Here is a 24,002-nt window from a genome sequence, read left to right on the forward strand (position 1 = left end):
TATTTTAAAAGATTTTAAAGTGACAGAATCAGCTATGAATTAGCATCCCTTTAGACACAGTAGGAGCAAAGTCGCATATTACAGATGAAGGATTTACCAAAAAGAGTAGATTCCATCTTCAATTTGGCTGGTCATAAGCTCTTATAACAACAGACACAAAAGTAGAGGAAAAAATTATTTAATGTATAAAAGTTAATAAACTAAATTTTACAGATGCTGTAGAAAACAAAACTGAAAAATATATACAAAGAAGAAGTTCATTTCTCTTATTCTTTTCTCTCCCATTTTCTCAGCCACCCAGTGTTGCAATGTAAGAATCCATTCAGTTGTTAATGGCGGTCAACAGCCATTACCGTGGCAAAACAGCATAAGTTTGAAAGTGTCTTGCTCTGTTCTGTCCCTTTTTTCTTCGGCGCCCAATGTTGCGGTGTTAAGGCCCGGTCAAACGCACACAACATTTCAACGCAGCATCTTGCAATAATGTTAGATCATGTTTTTAGATGTTATGAAGGTGCAGGCCAAACGTACGCAACACCTTGCAATATCCAAAAACGTTGCAATAAAAATTTGACCATTTTCAAACTTGATCCAGCGTATTGCAACATATTACTACGGGATGGCCAGACGTGTGCAATACGTTGCACGCGATAATGTTACAAGAGTTTGCGTTGAAATGTTGTGCGCATTTGGCCAGGCCTTAAGAATCCATTCGGTGAATAATGCCGTGAATAAACAGCTCAAGTTTGAATGAGCTAACCGCCTCCCGTTTAGCTCAATTGATTAGAGCGCCGGATTGTGTTGTGCGGGAGGTCGAGGGTTCGAGCCCCGGCCGGACCAATACTCATGGTCTTAAAATAAGTGAGGAGAATTTTCTACCTTTCTATAAGCAAGAAATGGATAGATATTCTAGTCTTCTCAGATAAGGACGAATAAACCGTCGGCCCCGTCTCCTGAAGTGTTAGGGGTAGGAGACATTAATTTCCCACGCACGAGATCACTGTGTGGTGGATGTCCTCCCCTGGGTGGGATGGGTGGGTATTGGCCCTGAAAAGCCCCTATGGGGAGTGGTCAATTAACCTATGTATGTATGTAATGTGTCTTTATCTCCGACAGGATTTTTCCAAAAGAGGAGTTGCATTTTTGCGACCAGGTGGAAAGCGGGTAGAACGCATCACCATTTATCTGAATAACTTAATACCTTGTGTTTTCTGTGAGTCTTGTTCTTGTTAATTGTCGAATACGAGTATTGAAAATTTCAGTAGCAGAATAGTGGTCCATGGTGGAGAGGAGCTAGATTGCGTGATAATGTATGTTCGGTGTAGAAGTGTCAGCGAAGACAATTTGTCTTCATATTCATTTTTCGATGTAAGTAGAAAAAATTTTTTTTCACTTGATTTCTGATTAAATTATAAATTAATAAATCACATTTTGTTATGATTCAATGTCAATATTTGTCATTTCAAGTCACTTAATAACTCAAACGCGAATCAATATTGGAGTTTGGTTCCAAAACTTTGTCTGTGTCAAATTATGTCAAAGTTTGTAAAAGTGCTGTGTCTCAATGTATGCCGCTAGTTTCTTTAGTGTCTGTCGTCTATTTGCTAAGTATTTTTGTCGTTTCATTCTGCGTTTGCGATAATGAAGCCATCAAAAAGAGTTCGTCTGCAGGGATGGAAAGCTGCCATATTATATGGCTTACTAAGTCGATTTTAAAAGCATGGAATGAGCGAAACACAGTCTTGGGATTTGGCAAGAAAACGAGACGCGAGTTCGCTGAGGCCCTGCTACACAGGTCTACACAGTCAAACAGAAAACTCCTCTTAGCACTTGGGTGACCGTCAGATGGGGAAACATTTACAATCGACCGCTAGCCTAATCCCGTGTAAGTTTTTGACTGACTTTTCTCTCACGGCGAAATCAAATTCAGAGATACATTTAATCTCTATTATTTAAGCGAATTTTGAAACTGCATGTTTTTATTAAACGTGCAGTGTGACGAATTTATTCATGTATCGCTTGGCCTCGTACGAATCTTTTTTTTGTGCCTGGTGAATGAAACGACAAAAAACTCAAGTATTCGATGGTCTCCTTCTCTATGTAATGCGTTGATCTAGGGTCCATTCTCTGTTAAACCTCTTGCTTCCGTACACTTTTGTGTCCAAGAATGTAATTTCTGTACCTGATATTTGAGCGGGGAGCAGTGGTCGTATTATGGTAAAATGTTCAGTTGCTGTTTGCCCACTTACAGATCCTTCTATTTTGTCTTTGGTTCTGTTCTATACCCTCTCGAAGTTGCAGTTTGGTTGTACTCTGGGCAATAACATCCTTTTTCTATTTTTGCCATAAAAATAGTGACAAACGCTACTACCGTTGCAATACTCTTTTCCGTATTGTGGGTTTGTGGGGAAAAAGTATCGAGTTGCCGGACAATAACAATAACAACGGCGCGCAAAGCACGCTGGTTGAGCATGGCCCTTTAAATAAACTAATAGGGTGTGTGGTTTTGCCGGATTTTGAATATTCTTGGATGTTAAACCACAGATCTGAAAAAAATAGACGACATATCACAGATCTGAAGTGTGGTTGTTATACCAAAGATCTGAAGTGTAGGTGTTGTACTACAGATCAGGCTCCGGTTGTTCAAAGGGTGGATAACGCTATCCAACGGATAAATCGCTATCCAACGGATAAGTGTTACCAAAACGTACTGCGCTATCCACTGGATAGAGATTTATCCAGTGGATAGCGTTATCCATCCTTCGAACAACCGGGGTCTGAAGTATAGACGTTAAACCACAGATCTGAAGTGTAGATGTTATACCACAGGTCTGAAGTGAAGATGTTAAAACCACAGATCTGAAGAATAGATGATATACCAAAGATCTGAAGTGTAGACGTTTTACTACTGATCTGAAGAATAAATGTTATACCCCAGATCTGAAGAATAAATGTTATACCACAGATCAAAAGTGTAGATGTTATACCACAGATCTGAAGTATAGATGTTATACCACAGTCCTGAAGAGAAGATGTTATACCAAAAATCTGAAGTATAGATGATATACCACAGATCTGAAGCGTAGATGTTACACCACGGATCTTAGGTATGGATGTTACACCACAGATGTGAAGTATAGATGTTATGCCACAGATCTGAAGTATAGATGATATACCAGAGATCTGAAGAATGGATGTTATACCACAGATCTGAAGTATGGATGTTTTACCTCAGATCTGAAATATAGATGTTATACGAAAGATCTGAAGTATAGATGTCATACCACAAACCTAACGTATGGATGGACCCACAGATCTGATGTATAGAAGTTATACCACAGATCTTAAGTATAGATGATACACCACAGTTCTGAAGTATAGATTTCGTATTTCAGATCTGAAATAAAGATGCTATATCACAGATACGAAGAATAGATGTTATACCACAGAACTGAAGCGTGGATGTTATGCCACGGATCTGTTTTAAAGATTTTGTGCAAAAGATCTGAAGTACTAATAAATGATGTGCCACAGATCTGAAGTATAAATGTTGCACCCCAGATCTGAAATGTGGATGTTACACCGCAAAGAAAGAATATAATCTGGCAAGTATGAAGTATGGACGGCTTCCTTTTTTCATGACCTTACCTTTAGACACTGCAGATGGTTTAGTTGGGGTAGATCGTGTGGGGCCAGCCACCTGCTTTACACTTTCGACGGATATAGTGAAGTTTTTTGAGCCTCCTTCACCTTTCTCTATTGCCTCCTTCAGACTGTTGGCGTCAACATCCGTCGTAGACGTAAGGAAAACTGTGAAGTCGAAAATTATACTTCCCTTCCGGAAGTTTTTCACCTCAATATAAAGTAAATTTTGTTTGTATTTCTCTTCGAGAATTCCTCTTAAATGTTTTTCCAGCTTGCCCTTAAGTTCTCTGTACTTATTAGATTTGTTATTTCCATATTTGCTTTCCCAAGGTTCCTCCACTTTGCCACTTCCTTCGTATTTTTTGGAGCCCTCTATTGAGGTCATAGAACAAATAAAAGACGTAAATCTCATCAGTAATGCCTGAACTGAGTAATTTCAAGAACGTTTTAGATAAAGTGTCAGTTAACTAGCGATACCTTACTATTGACATGATCACCCCTTAGCAACCATGTACAGAGGTCATGTGTGATATGAATAGGAGTCACCCTAGAGTCCCGGATGTTAGTATCTACTAAAACAATGGATAGCATTAAAGGCCCACAGATCCGAATCAAAGATGTTATACCACAGATCTAAAGCATGGATGTTATACCACAGATCTGAAGCAGGGATATTATACATCACATCAGGCGCCGATTGTTAAAAGGGTGGATAACGCTATCCACTGGATATATCTCTATCCGATGGACTGCGCAGTACGGTTTGCCAACATTTATCTGCTGGGTAGCGATTTATGCGTGGGATAGCGTTGCCAGGTCTTTGAAAAAATAAGGCCTGAAGTGTTGATCATATACTATAGATCTGAAATATAAATGTTATACCGCACATCTAGAGTATGAATATCGTGCTGCAAACACGAAGCATGGATGGTATTCCACAGTTCAAAAGTACTTATTCATTATAATTTGAATATATCAACAAAGTTGAAATGGTGAATTGGCCACCGTTACGGTTATAAAAGCTGACGTTTCGAGCCTTTATTTACTTATTTTACTTACTTTATCTTACCTTTTGACGGTGTAGTAGGTGGTTGCGACGTCGACGACGTAGACACTGTCATAGTTGTTGGTTTTGTTCTCGTAGATACAGTTTGTTTAATTAAACCTGATGATACCATTGACGAGGAAGGTAATCTTACAGTTGAAGATTGTGTTGACTGGATTGGTGATGCTGGTGGTGTCAATGACAATGATGATGTTGATTTTGTCACTGATGGTTGCGGTGTTGATTGGGTTGATGCTGAAGCTGATATCAATTGCGATTCTTGTTCTGATTGCAATGACTCTAATGCCACTAGTGTTGGTGATAATGATGCTAATGGTGATTCTGGAGGTGGTGCCGTTGATGATGGTGCTGGTGGCGTTGATGTTGAAGCTGACACAGATGGTTGGGGTGATGCTGACACCGCCAATGTTTGCCTTTTTATTGCCGTTGATGATGGTGCCAGTGGCGGTGATTTCGACACTGCTTCTGATGGTGATGACCCAGATGTTATTGTTGCTGGTAGTAATTGCGCTGATGGCGATTGTGATGTTAATGATGAGTGTGACGTTGGCGGTTGTAGCGATTCTGGCTTTGATAATGGCGTTGTCGGTGCTGGTGGCGTTGATGTTGAAGCTGACACATTTCGTTGGAGTGAAGCTAACACCACCAATGTTTGCCTTATTATTGCCGTTGATGATGGTGCCAGCGTTGGTGATTTCGACGCCGATTCCAATGTTGACGACCCAGATGCCATAAGTAATGATAGTAACTGCGTTGATAGTGATTCTAGAGGTGATGCTAGTGATGATGGTGAAGTTGGCGGTTGTGGTGTTTCTGACTTTGATAATGGCGTTGTCGGTGATGGAGATGTTGATGCCACTCCTGATATATCGGGAGATCTTGGCACTGATGGTGATTCTTCGGCTGAAGATGACAGAAATGGTGTTGATGTCGTTAGCGGTGATGTTATCGCTGACCCTGATTGTTGAAGTGATCCTGAAGCTGCCGGTGATGTCGGTGATGGAGATATTGATGCCGTTGCTGATGGCTTAGATGATCTTGACGTTGATGGTGATGCTTCGGCTGACGATGATGAGAGTGGTATTGGTGACTTGGTGGCGGAGCTGTCGTTGACTCTGATGGTTGGGGTGAACGTGAGGCTGCTGGTGATGACGGTGGTAACGCTGTTGTTTTTGGTGCCGCCGGAGGCGATGTTGGTGCTGATCGTGATGCTTGACGGCGATGCCGAAACAGCTGATGGAGCTGCTGACAAGGTCGCTGGTGAAGATGATGTCAGTAGTGAGGAATAACGAGATGATAATAACTTAAATAACTTTCAAATAATTCAATAGGTAATTACAAGTAAAACAGTGAGACAGAATGAAAAGTGTTTGGAGCACGGTGTGAAAGGGCGGCAAAAGCTGAGAAAGATAAGTGCAAGCTTAAGCTATGATCTACATTGCGTCGATTTAACAATTCCAATATCGTAGAAATTGATTCCATAATCTGGTAAAATCGTGGATGAAAGGACGATTTTCTCTACATTCTACTCTATTCAAACATTATTTACCGAATCGAGATATGGCGTCCAATTTGAATTACCATTGTTTTGGACTTACAAGCCTCGTCTTCACGTGGAAACACAAAAGGATTATCAATATGGGTTACTTCGCAAAAGTCTCAACGGAAACGTTTATTAAAGAAACGATAACCCGCGTGTAAAGTGCTGGAATGATTTCAATGCAGCTAAAAACAAGTTAAACCCACACAGAACGGTTTGAAATCAGGAAATAAAGTATTATAGTTCGTCTGCATTGGCTTAGACTGGCGCAACAATAATCTCAAGCCCGGAAAACCGATTAATCATAATTAAGTGAAGCAGAGCGCGTGATCATAAATAAAACAGTTGTTTTGACACATTGTGTTTTATACATGACAGCATTTAAAGTTCAGCAACATAAGGAGGTTCGCATATGAGCACGATCCTTCGCAGTAAAGCACTATTTGAGCAATATTTGAGCACTATTTGAGCAGTCTGATTTTCACTATTGCTCAAATAGTGCTTTACTGCGAAGGATCGTGCTCATATACGTCTCATAACCGCAGTTCACACATATGTTTCATATGTTTGTTGTTGTTTGATTTATCATCTACGGGTTTATGTCGAATTAATTTGATGGCCTGCTCCCAGTTGGCTTGTTAGCTCAATTGGTAGAGCGCTGCACTAGTATCGCAGAGGTCAGTGGTTCGAATCCCGTACAGGCCTGATTTTTTTTTGAGGTCTGATTTTCACTATTGCTCAAATAGTGCTTTACTGCGAAGGATCGTGCTCATATACGTCTCATAACCGCAGTTCACACATATGTTTCATATGTTTGTTGCTATAAGGAGGTTATAAGGTTGCGTGAATGATGTTGTGATTGAAACTAAAGATAATATCATACTTCTAGGAGTAGTGTTGGATTCTAAGCTAAATTTCTCTGAGCATGTAATCTCTATTTGTAAAAAAGCCAGCCAGAGAATTGGTGTTTTAATGAGACTACGTAATTTAATTCCTATGAAATCTAAGTTAATATTATTCAAAAGCGCGATATTACCATTCCTCACGTACTGTCACCTAGTGTGGCATTTTTGTAAAGCGAGTGACACTCGAAAGCTTGAAAGACTACAAGAAAGAGGACTTAGAGCGGTTTTCAAGGATAATAATTCTAGTTATGAACAACTATTAGAGAAGGCAGATCTGCCAACACTACTAAATAGTCGCTTACAGGATCTGTGCATACTTATGTATAAAGTAAGGCATAAACTGTGCCCTGCATATATAAGTAACATCTTTAAAAAACCAAATAGTAATTACAATCTGCGGCAAGCAGATTTCTCTATACCTAGGTATGAGACAGTCACCTATGGCAAGCACTCTATTAGATATTTAGGGCCTAAGCTATGGACAAAACTACCCAAGAGTATCAGGGACGTCACAACCCTAACGTCGTTTAAAAGCAAGATACGCCAACTCAATATAAGTGAACTTTTAGATGATGGCTGCGCAGGCTGTAGCCTTTGTTCATTTTGACTTCTGTGTGTTTTTACTATAAATCTCTTAATAAGTTAACTATAGATATTTTATCTACTACTGTATTTAGTTTGTATATTCTCCCCTAATTGGTGTCCCCAAATTAGTAGGGGATTTGTTCCCTGGCTAGACGGTTTTTGACACTTTAATAAAGTTTCTACTACTTCTACTACTACTAGGTTCATTCGTGAAACCCCGGTTTGTATAATTGTTTGCGCCCAAACGTCTTAGATCAAGGAAATGTAGGAAATTATAAAAGTAAATCTTATTACGCAAATATTCAGATTTGATCAGAATTTTACTGAATCCTCAATGGAACATCTGACCAGTTTGATTGTGAGAGAGATAAAAGATATGCTGCTTGTCAAGTGTACTCTAAACTGAAGGAAATCAGCTTGACATTTCAGAAACGAAACTACGCGAGAGAAAGCAAACATGAAAAGGTTTTCTATTTCTACATTCTTGATAAAACAGGCAAGGAATTTGTTTACCTTGTGAGCTAGTCGCGATCACACAAACCGTAAACGACATGATCCACAGAAAAGTAACCAACAGAATGGTCCTCGTCTTGATCTGATCCATTGTGGCTCTTTACGGACGACCCCTCTTGAACGTTGTTCAATCACGTAGGTTGATGTTTTTCTATTCAACGATAACCTTGACTTTCGCGGAACGTGGAAAGTGTGCACCGCTGAGCACGCTTTCTACTAAAATCTCTTTAGTTTGCAAGAAATGTCAGACGGTAATTAATTCTAGTGACGAAAAAATTCCATTTAAATCATTGCTTGTCTAGACTAAGGCGTTCTAAATAGGGGCGCCTTTGTGTTTCAAGGGCTGACTGACTGACAAATTGTTTGTTTGACTGCATCGGTAATTTGGTAATTTTGGTTATATCAACTTGGGCGAATGTAACAGGGTTAGGTAACTTGATCGTACTAACTGTTTACCTTGGTAAAAGCTCGCACGTAAACACAACATGAGTTGATAATGTAAATTGGTAATGTAAAGGGTTCCATTGGGTAGTTTGGAAAACATGGAATGCCGGAATTCCGGCCGGAATACCCGGAATACCCGGAATTCCCGGAATGACCAAAAAATAATAAATTGAAAAAAAAATTATCTAATAATTAAAAATAATAAGTGTAAATTAATAATTAAAAAATAATTAATTAAAAAAGTAAAAATAAAGTGAAAATAAAAATTAAAAAGAAAAAAAGAAAATCAGTTCTCTATAAGTAAAACAAAAAAAATGCAAAATTTTCTCTCAATTAAATGCAGAGACCACATGACGTAAAAAATAACTACCTATGGCACTGTTCACGGAGATACACACACTAGAACTATATGTAGCTTACAGCCTACAATATACAAACTGATGCCGAAGATTGCTTCAAGGTAAATAAATCAGAAATGTGATTTATAATTGACAGACCTCAAGCACTGTGGGTTCTAAGTGGAAAAGGGGATGTAAATACGATAAGTACTTGCCGAGCAAACCCAAAGTGCGACCGCACTTAAAATCTGTCAGCATAAGCATTTTCTAATGCCACCCAATTTTTGCGGTTTTCAAAAATTTTAAAAATTTTAGAAATCATGAAAGACGCCGATGTGCTTGGGTGGGACTGGCCGATTTTGCCAAAATTTTTTGAAACAAAGAGAACTGCGCCCGGTGCGGTCAAAGTTGTCATTTTGTGGGTGCGTGTGACGTATGGGTTAGAGCCGATAAAACCAGAAAGAGCGGGAAATTTCTCCATTACACGCTGGCGTGTTCCTTGCCTACATGAGATTATGGATAGACGAGAACTGTTCTTCCCCTACAGCAATTTATCAGGACATTACAGCCTTAGTTATCCGCAACAGCAAGATGTCTGAGGCACCGAACCGTGCCGGCAAGTTATAAGGTCCGTACCAGCGACTACTGAAAATTACTCAGCCAGCCAGTCTAGAACATGTGAGTGTCCCTGCGTAAGCAATGCCAGATGCGCGCCAGATTCCCCTTTTGATGGTGGAAACTCGGGCAAAAATCATATGAAAAGAGGAGTGAGGAAGAAATCGCGATTTAAAGTGTTCTGTTTCGCTGCATGGTTAATTCGCGGGAATGTTTATTTGCCGGCTGAGATATTGCCTGCGTGCACGTGATTGACGTTTTCCTCTTTAACCTGGTTAAAATGCGACCCTAAGGTTAACAATTTTATCTCCTTTTCCGCTTAAAAAAGTTTAGTTTTTGGTTTTTTCGGATTTCCGGTGAAATAAAAATTTGACGGTAATGCGACAGACTCATGATGCAGTTCCGTTCATTGCTATGTTTCAGCCCGCAGCCTTGCAACTCAATCAGTCTCGCTTCTCGCGAGCTAAGGTAAATATGAAGGCTTGAGGAATTATTTGCGAATTACAGGAGTGGCGAAGACCCGCCAACACCTTTTAAAGTGTGTGTGGACGGGCCTCACCTGAATGAGATAACTGAGCTTTCCAGAAAGACTCTCTTCTAGCGGCCTAAACATATCTTTTCAGCATATTTTTTTAATCATCAACAATTACGGAAGAAATACTTCTAATTAGGGTTTCCATTACCTTTTTTCCAGCTCTTTCTCTGGACTACTAGATTCTGCGTGGTTTACTAATAGAAATATATTAAGAAAAAATTGATAAAAAGTGCCTATACACTTCGGAATCGCTAGGTGTACCACCAATGAAGACAACGGACCACGTGGTGGGTCAAATTTAGCATTCAAGTGAAACCACAACCATAAAAAAGTAACTGGAAATAAAACTTACGATCTCCAGAGACAAGCGAGGAATAAGTCCTTTTTTGTCCTTTTTCTTCTTTAGAAGAATGCATCAGTACAAGGTTTATATTCAAAAGTATATATATTCAAGGTATATATAAAAAGGTGTCGAGTAACTGACGATCCCTCAACTTTAACTGGGGACGGCTGGTAGCTGCTTTGATAGCTCCCAATGTGTGGTTAATAATTATTTAAGGTAGAGTATTAATTTGTAATAGTTCGGAGATTTTTAAAATTGAAACTATTAAACTAATTGCAAATATTGCATTTGTTTAATCTTCTGCAATGGTTCCGGCTGGAAAAGCATACCGGCTTAATGGTCCTTGCGCCCTAGACATCCTACAGGTGTGTGAATGTGTGGAGGCGAATTTAAAACAGGGAGTAACCATGTGATGGACTAGCATCCCATCCAGGGGGAAGGGAGGGTACAAATATTTGGTCGCTTAGGCTGTATGGGCTACTGGCCTGACGCAGACTTTTTTAATTCTAATACGTGCATCTCCATGAACAGCACCGGTAAGTGTTTTTTTTTTTTTTTCGGACCCTCAGAGATAAATTTGGCATTAAATTATTTGATTAAGTTGTAAATTTACCATTAATTTTTAATCATCAATATTCTTATTTATTTATTTACTTTTAATTTTTTTTAATTTATTATTTTTCGGTCATTCCGGGAATTCTGGGTATTCCGGATATTCCGACACGGAATTATGGAATACCCGGTGTCCCTCATAAGGGGGGGGGGAGGGGGGGGAGGGGGGACATTGGGATTTTCGGTTTGTAGGTTTTCGTTATCTCTTAAATCGGTTTTAAGTTTTTGCGCCCAAAAACTTCGGCTTTTCAATTTTGGTGCCCATTGGAGTCCGCGGATTTTTCGATTTTCAGCATTTGGTTTCCGGTTTTCGTCAAAAATAGTAGCGGGGTTTCGGATTTCGTATCCAATGTGTTTTCGGTTTTTTCGAATTTGGGTCCGGTTTCTCTTGGATCTGAGCAGCAAATATGCACTTCCACTAATTTCGAAAAGCCGCGAAACCTTTGTATGCTCCACTTGTCATCCTTGTATCAGTGCATTAGGGTTTGGATAACTGGAATGTGAAAATTTATCGGTTTTGAAGGATTTGCATGTGGCTTTTGGTTTTGATCGAGTTTTTTTTGCGGTTTTTGTATGATTTTTCTAACGGTTTTGCGGTTTCTGATATACCTAATGCCTCCTCTTTCGTCAGAGCTCATGATTCAAAGGGATAACGCTCGAGACGTCAGCTTTGAAACCCTTTACGGTGGCCTATTTGCATTATCAACTCAGTTGATAAAACCAAAATCTCCTTGCTATACTCCCCTACCGACGCAGCTTCACAGTTTAGAAACTTACCTCCCCTTATTCCTGCATCGGCAGTCTTTGATCGTCATTATCATTATAGTTCATGGAACAAAGGAAATAAATATCAGTTAATCAATAACTCGGGTTTCTATTTTGGGCTGAGTCAGCCCAAAATAGAAACCTGAGTTGCGCGACGGACTTCGCCGATAGGAGATATTGCTCGTAGTCCACTGCTAATTACGGTTTTTATTACATCCATTTTTAAATCACTGGTGGTCCCTCTAATCTGATTGACTCTAGTTGGTGCAATTTATTTACAAATGCCACCATTTTTTGCTGTAAATCGCATCATTTTACGCTTGATCATGACTGAGTTTTTGACACATGACGTCAAAGTCTTTCTGTTTTGCATACAAAATAAGATGTAAAAGCGTTCCCGGTTTCGCTATTTATTTTAAAAATCGGCTCAGCACTGCATCAGTAAAATATTTGAATTGACCAAGTTCTGTATTTGGGCGATTTCAAAATGGATGTAATAAAGTGGTAATTTAACCTTGTGTCGTGCAATTTTGGTCTGAAATCATACTCGTGATTTCAAATCGAACTCGCGCTGCGCGCTCTTGCGATTTTGAAATCACGCATACGATTTCAGCCCAAATTGCACTCCACTCAGTTCAATTACCATTATTAATTACCTGAGGAATTCTCTGGACATCTAGGCGATTGCTCATTGAAAACTTAAACTCTATCGAAGGCTGGTTCTATTGTAAGGTCTGCTATTAGTAGCCGGGTATTTAATTCCTGCCCAGGCAATATTACAGGCACCACACCTGATCTGTTTTCTAGATAAGGTTATTGTTGAGATGAAGTATGGCACTGTTCAAGTACTATTTAAGTTTTAGTATGTATGTTGTTTTAAGGAACCTTTAAAATTCTGTAAGTACCAGATGAGTTGATGTAAACGTATCTTATTTGAGTGAACCACAGAAATCATATAGAATATATGTATGCAACCGATTCAAATAATAGTTTATTGCTTAATCATCCTACCAGATAAGTCACACTATAGACGCTATAGAGCATTAATTTACAACTTGATTTGTGATTTATTTGTGCCTTTCGTTGTAGGTTATGTTATAGTTTGTAAAATAAACATGGAAATGGGGATTAAATGCTCCTCTCGTCACACTTTTTCCCCAATAGACTCGATTTTCAGAGGACCAACTCCCTCCAATCTCTACCCCCCCGGAGTTAGTTTAGCGGAGACCCACTCCCTCCAAGAGAGGAGGCCCAACTCCCTCCTCTCTGCTAAGGAATGCTCACGGTGACCCTGAGATAAGGTCAACTCTCTTTTCTTCATCAATTGTCAGGTGTGCATCCCCTTGGGCTGTAGGTTTTGTTTTCTTGGTATTTCAGGGGTCCATGGGGGCTAAAAAATATTAATTGCGCACTTTGTCAACCACTTTCCCAACAAATTTTTTGTTGTATCTATATTTTAAGAGAAACGTGGGGAAGTTGATTAAATGGATATTTTGCATCGAATCGATAAAGATTAAGCCGCAGCTAAAAAGGACTTTTTTGGCCCAGCTATTCAAGGACGAAAGGTAAATTACATGAATTTGCGCTTTGATTCCAAATTGTGTTTCGAAGTGCAGATTGAAACCGAACGGTTCTGTCATTAAGTACTCTTTAATTGTTTTGAATATTGCCATTCAAAGAATGACAGCCGCTTTCGTAACTATTTGCAGAGAAAATCGTGTTTTATTCTTCTTGTGCTAAAGTGAAAATAGAACTTGTTACTCCTCGCTCCATGGAATGCCATGTATGCTTCAGATATGCTGTGCCCGATTTATGCCTTAGCTAAGGAAAAAGACCAAGAAGATGGTACCGTTCCTGGTGAAGGTAACAAGAATACTCATCAGGTAGAAGTTGTTGTCTTGATCAAACACCAGATTCTCGAAACAAAGATACAAGTTTTGTATAGCAGCCAGAGGGGAGAATTAACACTCGGATCTTGGGAGTTGAAAGGTTAATTTTACGTTTCTTTTTTTATCATTATTAAAAATGTTTTTCAAGACAAAAATTAGTGATAATAATTTTGAACGACGTTTCGACCTCGCTGAGGTCATTTTCAAGCTGATGAAAAGGAAAATTCTTACATATATGTACTAAATACAAGACGTGGGAATGATAAAGGCGATAAAATATGGAAATATGTAAACGCTAGGCGTAAAATAGAAGTGATAAAATTGCAAAGGAGACAATACGAATAAATTAATATGAAAATTTTCCTTTTCATCAGCTTGAAAATGACCTCAGCAAGGTCGAAACGTCGTTCAAAATTATTTTCCCTAATTTTTATCTTGAAAAGCTTTTCTTAAAAAACTACTTATCAAAATATTAAAAATGTGCTTCGTACTTAGTATTCTGTCGTAAATGAAATGGAGTTGAGTTTTTTTTATATAGTTGTATGGGTACGATTTTTTAAAAATAGATCATATTCTGAATGCTTAAAATATCTTGTGCAGTGATGATTGATGATGCCCGTTTCCCCCCCCCCCCCCCCCCCCCGCACAAAGTACTTTTGAATAGCATCCCAGTACTCTGCGGAAAGATATAGCCAAGAGATTATTCTGAACAGATGTTTTTTTTTAACTTTTTGGCAATCTATTGTTTTCAAATCAGCCGATTGTCTTGCAAAAGTTGATGTTATGTGTAAAGGAATCGAAACCGGCTGGGCCACAAAATTTAAATATCTTTTGTGAATTCATGTGCAAGTTACGGAAACGAAACCCGCTTTGATGTTAGTCAGTCGAATCTTATCTTTGGCGGACCTGGAGGCAAACGTCTGCATATCTGTTCGATCACGTATGGCGATATATCCCAAAACGTGTTGGAAATTACTTCTGTTGGCTGAAGGTAGGTGAATTACAATAAGCCTTATTTGTTCGTCTCTTGTTGTGGGGATTTGTTATTCTACAACCTCTTTCCGTGTTTTTCATGCGTAACTGTTACCTCATGACATAGATTCTGCAAACTCTTTTAAGTTGTAAAAGAAAGGGATTTGCAAATGCAGAATTCAGGGTCTATACAGAAAATTTTGAGAATTCGCAAGATGAATTACTCAAAGATTCTCACAAAATGTTGTATTTTGATTAAGCCATAAAAAATGTATAAATTACGCAAACCAAATTTTTTTAAATACACGAGAGAATTATACCGTTTCTCAAGTTTTTTTTTTTTTTTTTTTTTTGGATATGCTTCTAAAATGAAAAATTGGCACCATATCGTTATGGAAAATCTTAGCTCGCCCCTAGCAAATCGGCCTCGTAGTCTCGTAGTCTCATCGAAAAAGCTTTTTTGGCAGATTCAAAACATTTACAGATTATCATTATTAACTTGTTTTAGAAGGCAATGACTTTAGGAAAAATTTATTTCAGCTAAAAGCATAAATTTTTTATTGAAATTTTCTAGCCCTTTCATTTTCGGATCAGTGTTGTCATCGAGTTAATTTTAAAGGAAAGAAAACTTTAATAACAGATGTCGTAGTTATCTTCTGTCGGCCTGCTAAGTATGCGATATGAAATGTCAAAACAATCCTGCTTTTAAGTTTGACCTGTTTGCAGGTGTCAAGATACATGCAAAATAATCGTGCAGTCAGAAACGAGAAGATGTAATCCAACCATTATTTTAAGGGGATTTAGAAATGAGTGGTTGAAGCAAAGTCAAGATGATTGGGCAAATTAGTGTTGCCAAAGTCAAAGGCTCAAAAGACCGCGGTTTTTTTTTAATAATTAGTCACTTAATTACTTAAGTTGTTGTAACGCAAAAAGCCACCTTGAGTCGGGTATCAAACATTTTCTTTTTCAGTTTTACCTCTTTTATCACAAGGCCGTCAAAATCAAAGCGATGTATCACACATAAAAACACCAATATCACCATCTCCAACAATAACGGCGCCAACGTCATCAATTGCATCGCCAATTAAAGACCGTGAGGATTTAAACGCAAACCTGGAAGGAAACATTGTTAGTCCAAGTGAGTTTAAAGGGCGATTTGCCATCACAAACATCGATTACAAGCCCCAATATTCAAATGTTAAAAGCGACGAGTACAAAGTTCTTAAAGACTCCCTCGAGAGGGCATTGGACAGCTCTCTACAAAACACTGTTACTGGTTACATCATGTGTGCAGTGCGCTGGTTCAATAGAGGAAGTGTGATAACGGACTTTGTTGTATTTGTGAATGGAAATGAAAACGTCTCCCCTGAAGAGCTGCAAAAGGCGATTATCACAGCTTCGTCCACGGGTTCGCTGGGAAATTTTACGTTGAAGAATATTGTTATAGAGTCACCGCGGGACCAAAGAACTGGAGAAACGGAGGACACTGAAGGATCTGTGATCATGATCGAGCTGTGGATGATAATTACTTTCGGTGGTATAGTGATTGTTGCTGTTCTTCTCATCTTCATTCTTGGTCTTTTGGTAAGTTCAGGATGAGAAAGGTCGAGAATTTTGTTTACTACTAGTTAATACGAGAACTCATTATATGGCTGTGTCTCACAAGGACTGGGATCTACCGAATTCACTAATTTGATTGACTGAAATCAATATTGAAAGCGGTCTAGATCTTCCCATCCAGACCGGCATCTGGACCGGTCTAGAAAAAAAAGTACAAAGAATATAAAAAATTGGCATATAAGACACAGCCATAAAATAAACATCTTATTAACCGAGCTAGGTCGGTATCTATGGGAGAATCACTGCGTTCGGTCTGTACTGGCGACCTCGGTCAAGATTCTCCCATACAGACCTCCCGCTCGGGTAATAAGAACTAACTCTTAACCTTTCCCTTGACAATACTCCTCTTTATTCTTATAATTTGCCTTCTTGATATTGTAATAATATTGAAGAGAAATTATGTCAACCTAGTTCGGATAAAATGTCTCCTGGAAATGAAACTTTTCCAGAGAGCCCTCTAAAATGGATAGATGAGAAAGCACTGGCTTGGCATTTGAATGAGTGGAAAGCATGATTTTGAAAACGAAACTTTTCAAAAAATTCCCCGTGTCTTTTAGTTTTGGTGGTGAAAATTGCAAGTTCTGATCATGCAAACGCTCAAGGGTGCATCAAAGTGATTTTACCTTTGATGGTGCAGTGTAGATTAAAAGTATAGACCCAAGGGCCTCATATGGCAGCCTGACAGTAAAAGGTGTCATTCCCTTTATTTCAAAGCTATTTAAGCTATGTGGCGCTCCTCATCTTGTACGGACTTTTTACTTAGCAGTTTTGACAATCAAGGTAAATCACCAGACTATCTGACAAGTTTCCTTTTTTCTGCCATAACTTCAACTAGCACTGAAAATTTCAAACTTAAAAACTTGGGACCACAACTAAGAAAGCTTTCAATGAAAGAGTCAGTTTTTTTTTAATAGCCAACCAATTCCGTTGCGACAACACCTCTCAAATCCTCTTGACTAGCACTTGGATCCTTTAACATATTAACATATAACATATTAACATATTAACATTCGATCCTTTATTATATTTTTAATATTTTATGATGTATATAGGTTAATTATTTTATTTTAATTATTCCTAATATTGTTACGTTTGTTACAATTCCTTTCTTTTCCGAATTTTAATTTTCGAGGGCCATTAGTTTATCAGTTTCATTACTGTCACATGTTACCCTCGTTAAATAAAGTCTTACCTACCTACCTAACAAACTTCTAACAGATGAGAAACAGATTGTTAAAGAAAGCTCTTACACATGAAAGACGCGTCATCGAAGACTTCAAGCACCAAAAGCAGTTGCAGCAAGAGGAGAGAAGGGAAACACTTTCCATTGTGGCTGAGTCATCTACTGATGAACTTACTACCATGCTTGATAACAAAAAGGAAGTAAAGGTATAGTAACCTTCGTGTTTTTTTTTTGTTTTGTTTTGTTTTTGTTTTTTTTTTTTTTGTTATTCCAAAATGATGGGTGATACTGACATAACTTGCCTTGGAACTAGCAATCTTTTTTGTGCCCTCTGGCGGCCTCGCCTACTTAAGAAACAGTAAATTAAAGTTTTCTTCCATTGTGGTTGTGGTAAATTATGAGAATGAGTCTTGAGGCGGGGAGGAAAATGAGTATAAAACTAAACCAAAACACTCGCGACCCTCTGAAGTATTTTTGGTTTTTTGGAAGTACAAGAGAACAAGCCATTTTTTTGCCTTAGGGTGTCTTATATAAAAAAGAATTTGTGAGAAGTCTCTGTTCAAATCATGTTGATTTAATTTTGAGGCGTTGAGGAACGTGATTTGGGATTTGAAATAGGACATTCATTATCATGGCAGTAAAAACTTCTGGATCCCCAGATATCCTAAACAATGATTGGGCGGCAAGCCATAACCAATCAATACAACGACCAAAGTCCTTTCAATAGCCCTTTTCGTATTTGTGTCTGCAATGTAAAAGGTCCGCGGAGTTACAGTTTCAGGACGAGACTATCGGGTCAACGTTTCTCGAGAAACACCCGAACCACTCCATGTCTGACCATATAGCTCTGGAATCTGCGTTCTTTTCTGCCGAGGAAAAGGTTAAAATCCTTAGTTGTAATTTTCCTGGCATCACGAAAGAAAGATCGAAAGAATGGCTGTCATTTCGGAGAGGAACGACAAAATTTTGTCGCGTTTGTTCATGACTACGGTTGTTGTTCCTTTGTCGGCCTTTTTGAGGTTTAACTCAGAGTCACGTTTCAAGGCCCTCGGCGCCTTGCTTTCGGCCGGAAGCAAATTATCTTTTGGCTTTATAATTTCTATTACTGAAAGGTCACTTTTAACCCCTTCTAAATAGCTTTCAAGGGCTACTGACTTTTGTATTGGTGGTATCCATGTGGATTTTACGTAGCAGGGATGGGCTTTTTTGTCCTCCCCTAGGAATATGTAATTCCGACGCATTCTCCTTGCGGACTGATCAAAGTCACACAATAGTTGTTGTCTGATCTGTTTTTGTTTTGTAGCGGGTGTTGGAATGAATTTAAGCCCTTTTGCGGGTGTTGGAATGAATTTAAGCCCTTTTGCCAGTAAATTAATCTGGTTGTTTGTAAGTTCTTTATTTGAGAGGTTTTTTATGTGCGTTTTGTTCGTCTCTAGTTTGATAGTTGAACGTGTTTGGCAAGACCGCGGTTTCGATCCTAATCTTGTGGATCTCGTCAGTTGCCGATTCACTGAATAGACTGTTGCACCCGTACGCAATACAATGTTTAACCATGACGAAAACACGCTGTATCCTTAAGAAAATGAATAAAAATGCCTCCAAACGTAGCCGTTTGCTTCGATTTTACTTGAAAGTTTTACCTGTGTGACCTGATAGCCTCGTTTCGAAACTTCAAAGTCCGCTGAGCTCTCGTACAGTGGGCGTAAATGCGATAAGGGCTATTAAAATTGCTATTGCAATTCCTAATTATGAAACCCTAGTAATGAAAGTCCTAAACTTAATTGCTATGAAATAAAAGCCTCAGTAATAATACTAAAAGTTCCATACGTCACTATCGAAACGCTGAAATGTAATAAAACATCTAATATCCCTTATATCAATTAATTTCAGTTATTATTATTAATATTTATTTACTTATTTAATTTATTTAACTATATTTAATTATTATTACTATTTCAATTATTTCAATAATTGTTATTATCATTATTGTTATTGTTATTATTATCATTATTATTATTATTATCATCATTATAATTTTTTTTCATCATTCAATTTCCCCAGAAAGAGTTTAAACATTGACCCCTCACAGAATTTAACCTCCCCTCAATCCCAACAAGATTGTTATAGGAACTGTGTGGAAAAAAAATATCTATCATAAAGCTGTGGACAAAATCTCGCTTAACAAGATGAGGAAAACGTTACTACTTCTGATAAGGTGAAAAAAGGTGAAGTGCTCCTTTGATATTTTAATTCTAATCCCCATGTGGTATGTCGTTGATCATTAGAAATACCAGAGTCGATCATTTTCCATCGGCACCTCAAGGTCAGCAGAGAGACTTTTGGAACTCTTAAAAGATCCTGATTACGTGAACACTGGTACAGGCAACAGAGCAGAACAGAACTCGTCTGCCACATTTTCAGAACCAGCTACTGTTCCCAGTGTCATATCCAACGTGTCAGCCTGTGAGGTAAGTCAGTAATGGTCATGTCATTTGTAGGACTAGTAGTGAGTTTACGAAAGAAAGATCTTGGAAGACTTAGGAAGCCCATTCCTGCATCTTCTGTTTAACTCTTGAACTCCTCAGAGTGATTGACTTCTGACTTCTTCTTACAGTAACACCCTTAGATCAAATGTGAAAGTCATGAGAATAAAGTAAATGATCTCAAATTGAAAAAAGTTTCTGATTCGCAAACAATTCTCCTCGTTAGCACCATTGGAAACGTATAGAGAACAGAATGATGAAACTGAATGCTAATATTAGGGTGTGAAGGGTCGATGAAATTTTTTTCCTCCCCCTCTTCGCCACTACCTCTCATGGATAGTTACTCTCCGATTGCTTTATACATTTAAGTTTTCCAAAGTTGTTCTAAGTTTCCTGCAAAAATTAGTTTTCTCATGTTAAGGTCTATTTATGATTAAGTCTTTTTTGAGGTTTTTCATAACAAAAGATTCATTTCATTTTATCTCCGGTTGTGAATAAAATTTTGCGCAATTTTTTTCCAGCGTGGTCACAGCACTTCAAGCTCCTATAGGGACAATATCACAAAGTCAGGAGACCACACCCATCCAAGTAAGGTTTCATTTGCAATGACCAAACCGTTAATTTTCATCAGCCCTCCAAAGGAAAACACTGAGTCGACTCCCAACGAGGTAAAATACCTGCTCTGAGCTACACTAAACTTGTCTTCACCGCCCCAAATTGCTCCAAATTGAATAATCAAACCAAATGCAATGGGTCTGAAACTTAAGATTAAGATATCTGTCCCGAGGTGGGATGTGTGAGATGTGGTTCAGCTGCGGTAAGGGTGCTGGATCCCGACTTTCTATACGTTGTGTTCTTGGGGATGGCACTTTACTCTTTCCGCGAAGCCTTAAACCCTTTACACACTAAACTCATCGTGTACATATTCTACATACTGTTCTATATTCATCAGCTATGGTTTAACAATGAGAATTCGTTTGACATTCAAGGGGCTTTCTTAGTTGGTGATCATTTTCTTTATATTCATGTTCTTTAATAATGATTCAGCTTAGAAACTGTACGAAGAAATCGAATAACAGTTCTTACTAGGGGTTAGAGAGTGAATGCGTTCTCGTAGGTTGTCAAGAAAAACCTGACGAGATACTGAAGGTAAGCCAAGAAGAATAGTAGCGCTTCCAGAAATCTCATAGCAGTTACCATGATGAACAAGGCAGCCATGTGAGATCGGTCTTCCATGCAGACTTTTTTTAAAATATTTCCGTAGGATTGGCCTCAGGATGAAGAAACAAAGAAAATAGTCGATGAATCTGAATTTACTAAGTCAAAACATACTCCAGCGATACTTCATCAGGTCCAAGCGTTTGAACAAGGAACACTAAACACCAGCGACGAAGAAGAAAATGATAAAAACAAACTAATGAGAAACGAACCCAGAAAGCTGAGACACATTTCACTCAACGCCACTGCATCACAGAAAATGAAAACTTCCGAAGAGCGACGAAGACGAGAAAATGAGATCCGACCTTTAGGCGGGGTGATCAAGGTGGGTTTTAGGGTGCTACCCAGTCAGAGGTGGATTCCTTTACTGCGTTAATATGAAAGGGGGTACGGTGCTGATACAATCACATTGGCCACGCTTAAAGAAACCTATATCCTTCCAAATCGTTAGTTAAGAGGCTGCGGTTCCCAGAGACGATATCAGACATTACTTAGCTAAGGGAATCAAACCGAAATGGAAAATTCTTAAAATATGTTTACGTTTAGTGGCACACACTCACAGTTATGGAGTGATGATGATGTACTTGTATACGTGAATTCATAAACCAAATTCAGGCCCACTTTATATGATATTTTTCTATAAGTGTTTGCGTGCTCGAAGCAGTGATAGGACTTTTCTAGTTTTGGGTTTGCCGTCCACTTGCACATGGAAGGATGCAAGTTTTTGAAAAATACAATGAGTAGTAAAAGTATTTTTTGTGAATTTTTCTCCATAACTCTCATTCATCGTCTCCTCTCCCTCGTTTTTAGTGTTTCCAGCTTTTAAAAAATGGTCAATAATTTAATCTTGCCTGGTGTTAAAATTGCTTAGTGATTTAAAAATTGCCACTCGTTTCTTGCAACATTGTTTGGAGGAAAGGAGAGACTTTCAAGTAACGTTTTAGAGATGAATTACAAGGTTTCCGTTTAGCATGTTGAGTGGAGGGTTGTCGACCACCTTCTAAGGGAAGGCGCGCTGACTACTTTTGCCACTCTTTGTAGATCTGCAACTCATGATAACCAAGAATAGATAAGTCTTCTGGTAACTGAACTGTCAAAGTAGTTCTACCTATTACTACTCTATTAATTAATCGATTATTAATCCAGACTTTCCCCTCGGGAACTGTGCAGTTACCAGGAAAGGGACTGTGTAGTTGGAATTATTTAGAGTTTTCATGGCATGTATTTAATAATGAGAGTGCTTCCGTTTTATGCTTTTGCAGAGGTTTGCTCTTCGCCCATCTGATCTTGATAACGGTGCTGCAGAATAATAGAAGCGGTCTCGCTTCACGTCTCGATGAGTGATAAATTCGTATAAAGTTTGCCATAAGAAGCAACGTAGGAATTGGTAAAAAAAAAAAAGGGGAAATGGTGGTACAAAAACACTGTGACAATGATTTAAATGAGGCATACTGAACTTGTAGAGAATGGTTTGCTAACAGAATGGCTCTTATAATCCTATTATCCAGAGGCATACCCTTGGACAGTTAAGCATATTTTTATCTGACTCTTTCATCAAGTACTCTTTTTTATTGCGAGCAACTTAAAAGAGAAGGTTACTTCGAAAACCGCCACTTAAAAGTGGAAAATTATGAAAGTGAGCCCGTTTTTCAATTTCTAGCTTGATGATAACAGGAAAATTTTTGCTTAGAAAGGCTAAAATTTCCTCTAGTTCAATTATGTTTAGGAGCCTGGTCGCAGACGCAGAACATGCGGTAGCTCATGCACAGGTTACTAAGATGTTTTCAAAATGCCGGCGTCTGGAGACAAATTTTCAACATATTATTTGCACACGGCCTCGAAACATTAAACTCTGCGATTTGATTTTCAAGGGCAAAACGAGAACAACGAACTCTGTATTCCCCTCATAAACGTATATGTGAGTGAGTTAATTACCTTGAAAAACATTTCTAACACGGAGTGAAATTCGTCAATCCTCGACGTCAAGTTGAAACCAAACGTCGAAATCAGCAACCTTGAAGAAACACAAAGTGGCCTTAACAAAGTAGATGATATCCAAGTTAACGGGGGTAAAATTACGTGCTTTCTGGCCCTAGAGAGGCTGGCAACGACGCCCTGAATCTTCTGTAGTTAGTAAACTCTTTCCACGTGGAAGATTGATCGCAAATATGAATATCAATTTTACACATTATTTGAAATGCAAATGATTTTACCGACTACGAAGGTCTCAAGAGGACCGAAAATAATCGAAAATCTCTTCGGTCACTTTCGTTTACGAAATGAATTGACCAACTATCGACTGCTTTTAAAGTTCAACAGAGAGGTGAAAATATTGTTTTGATAGCAGAAATGCTGAATGCAACTTAAATAAATTCGAATTTGATCTCTTTTTGTCTCGGCATTTTGAAGCAGCCGGGTCATACCGTACTTAGTCAACATGGAGGTAGTTGTATTTTCACCTCTTTCTGATTGAATAAAAGCACTTCATTTCCCACAATATCGATAAGGCCAACCCATAAAATTTTCTTTTCTCAGCATTCGACCCACCCTTACAAGCTTGGTTTTGGAAACAAACTCCTTTCACGGCATTAACCCTATGTCAACCGTATGTCATAGTGGAACAGTGTCGTGGAACAACTCTCCGCCACGTAAACTATCTTGTGTCATCGTAACATCCATATGTCATGGTAAATCTAAAACGAACTGATAATTTTTACACTTGAAGCCTTCTGAT

General features: G+C 38.5%; 2 protein-coding genes across 4 annotated transcripts; one reads left to right on the forward strand and one right to left on the reverse strand.

Moving 5' to 3' along the window:
- Nucleotides 1-162: 162 nt before the first annotated feature.
- On the reverse strand, nucleotides 163-9,578 carry LOC111346692 (uncharacterized). Its single transcript, XM_088735756.1, has 4 exons — nucleotides 8,252-9,578; nucleotides 4,712-5,965; nucleotides 3,646-4,014; nucleotides 163-2,543 (listed from the first exon to the last, which is right to left on the reverse strand). The coding sequence occupies exons 1-4, from the start codon at nucleotides 8,340-8,342 to the stop codon at nucleotides 2,365-2,367; spliced, it is 1,893 nt and encodes a 630-aa protein (XP_088591882.1). The 5' UTR covers nucleotides 8,343-9,578; the 3' UTR covers nucleotides 163-2,364.
- Nucleotides 9,579-14,572: 4,994 nt separating this feature from the next.
- On the forward strand, nucleotides 14,573-23,765 carry LOC148721893 (uncharacterized). 3 transcript variants are annotated; one of them, XM_088735777.1, is made up of 7 exons: nucleotides 14,575-14,783; nucleotides 15,735-16,348; nucleotides 17,603-17,773; nucleotides 19,853-20,035; nucleotides 20,572-20,718; nucleotides 21,315-21,593; nucleotides 22,531-23,765. In XM_088735777.1, the coding sequence occupies exons 1-7, from the start codon at nucleotides 14,666-14,668 to the stop codon at nucleotides 22,576-22,578; spliced, it is 1,560 nt and encodes a 519-aa protein (XP_088591903.1). In that variant the 5' UTR covers nucleotides 14,575-14,665; the 3' UTR covers nucleotides 22,579-23,765. The 3 variants fall into 3 exon arrangements, with proteins under 3 accessions (XP_088591904.1, XP_088591902.1, XP_088591903.1); XM_088735776.1 differs by lacking the exon at nucleotides 22,531-23,765 and having other exon boundaries at nucleotides 14,574-14,783; nucleotides 21,315-22,499; XM_088735778.1 differs by lacking the exons at nucleotides 20,572-20,718; nucleotides 22,531-23,765 and having other exon boundaries at nucleotides 14,573-14,783; nucleotides 21,315-22,499.
- The last annotated feature ends 237 nt before the right edge of the window (nucleotides 23,766-24,002 follow it).

The sequence above is a fragment of the Stylophora pistillata genome, chromosome 10 (genome assembly GCF_964205215.1).
Source record: "Stylophora pistillata chromosome 10, jaStyPist1.2, whole genome shotgun sequence".
NCBI classification, from domain to species: domain Eukaryota; kingdom Metazoa; phylum Cnidaria; class Anthozoa; order Scleractinia; family Pocilloporidae; genus Stylophora; species Stylophora pistillata.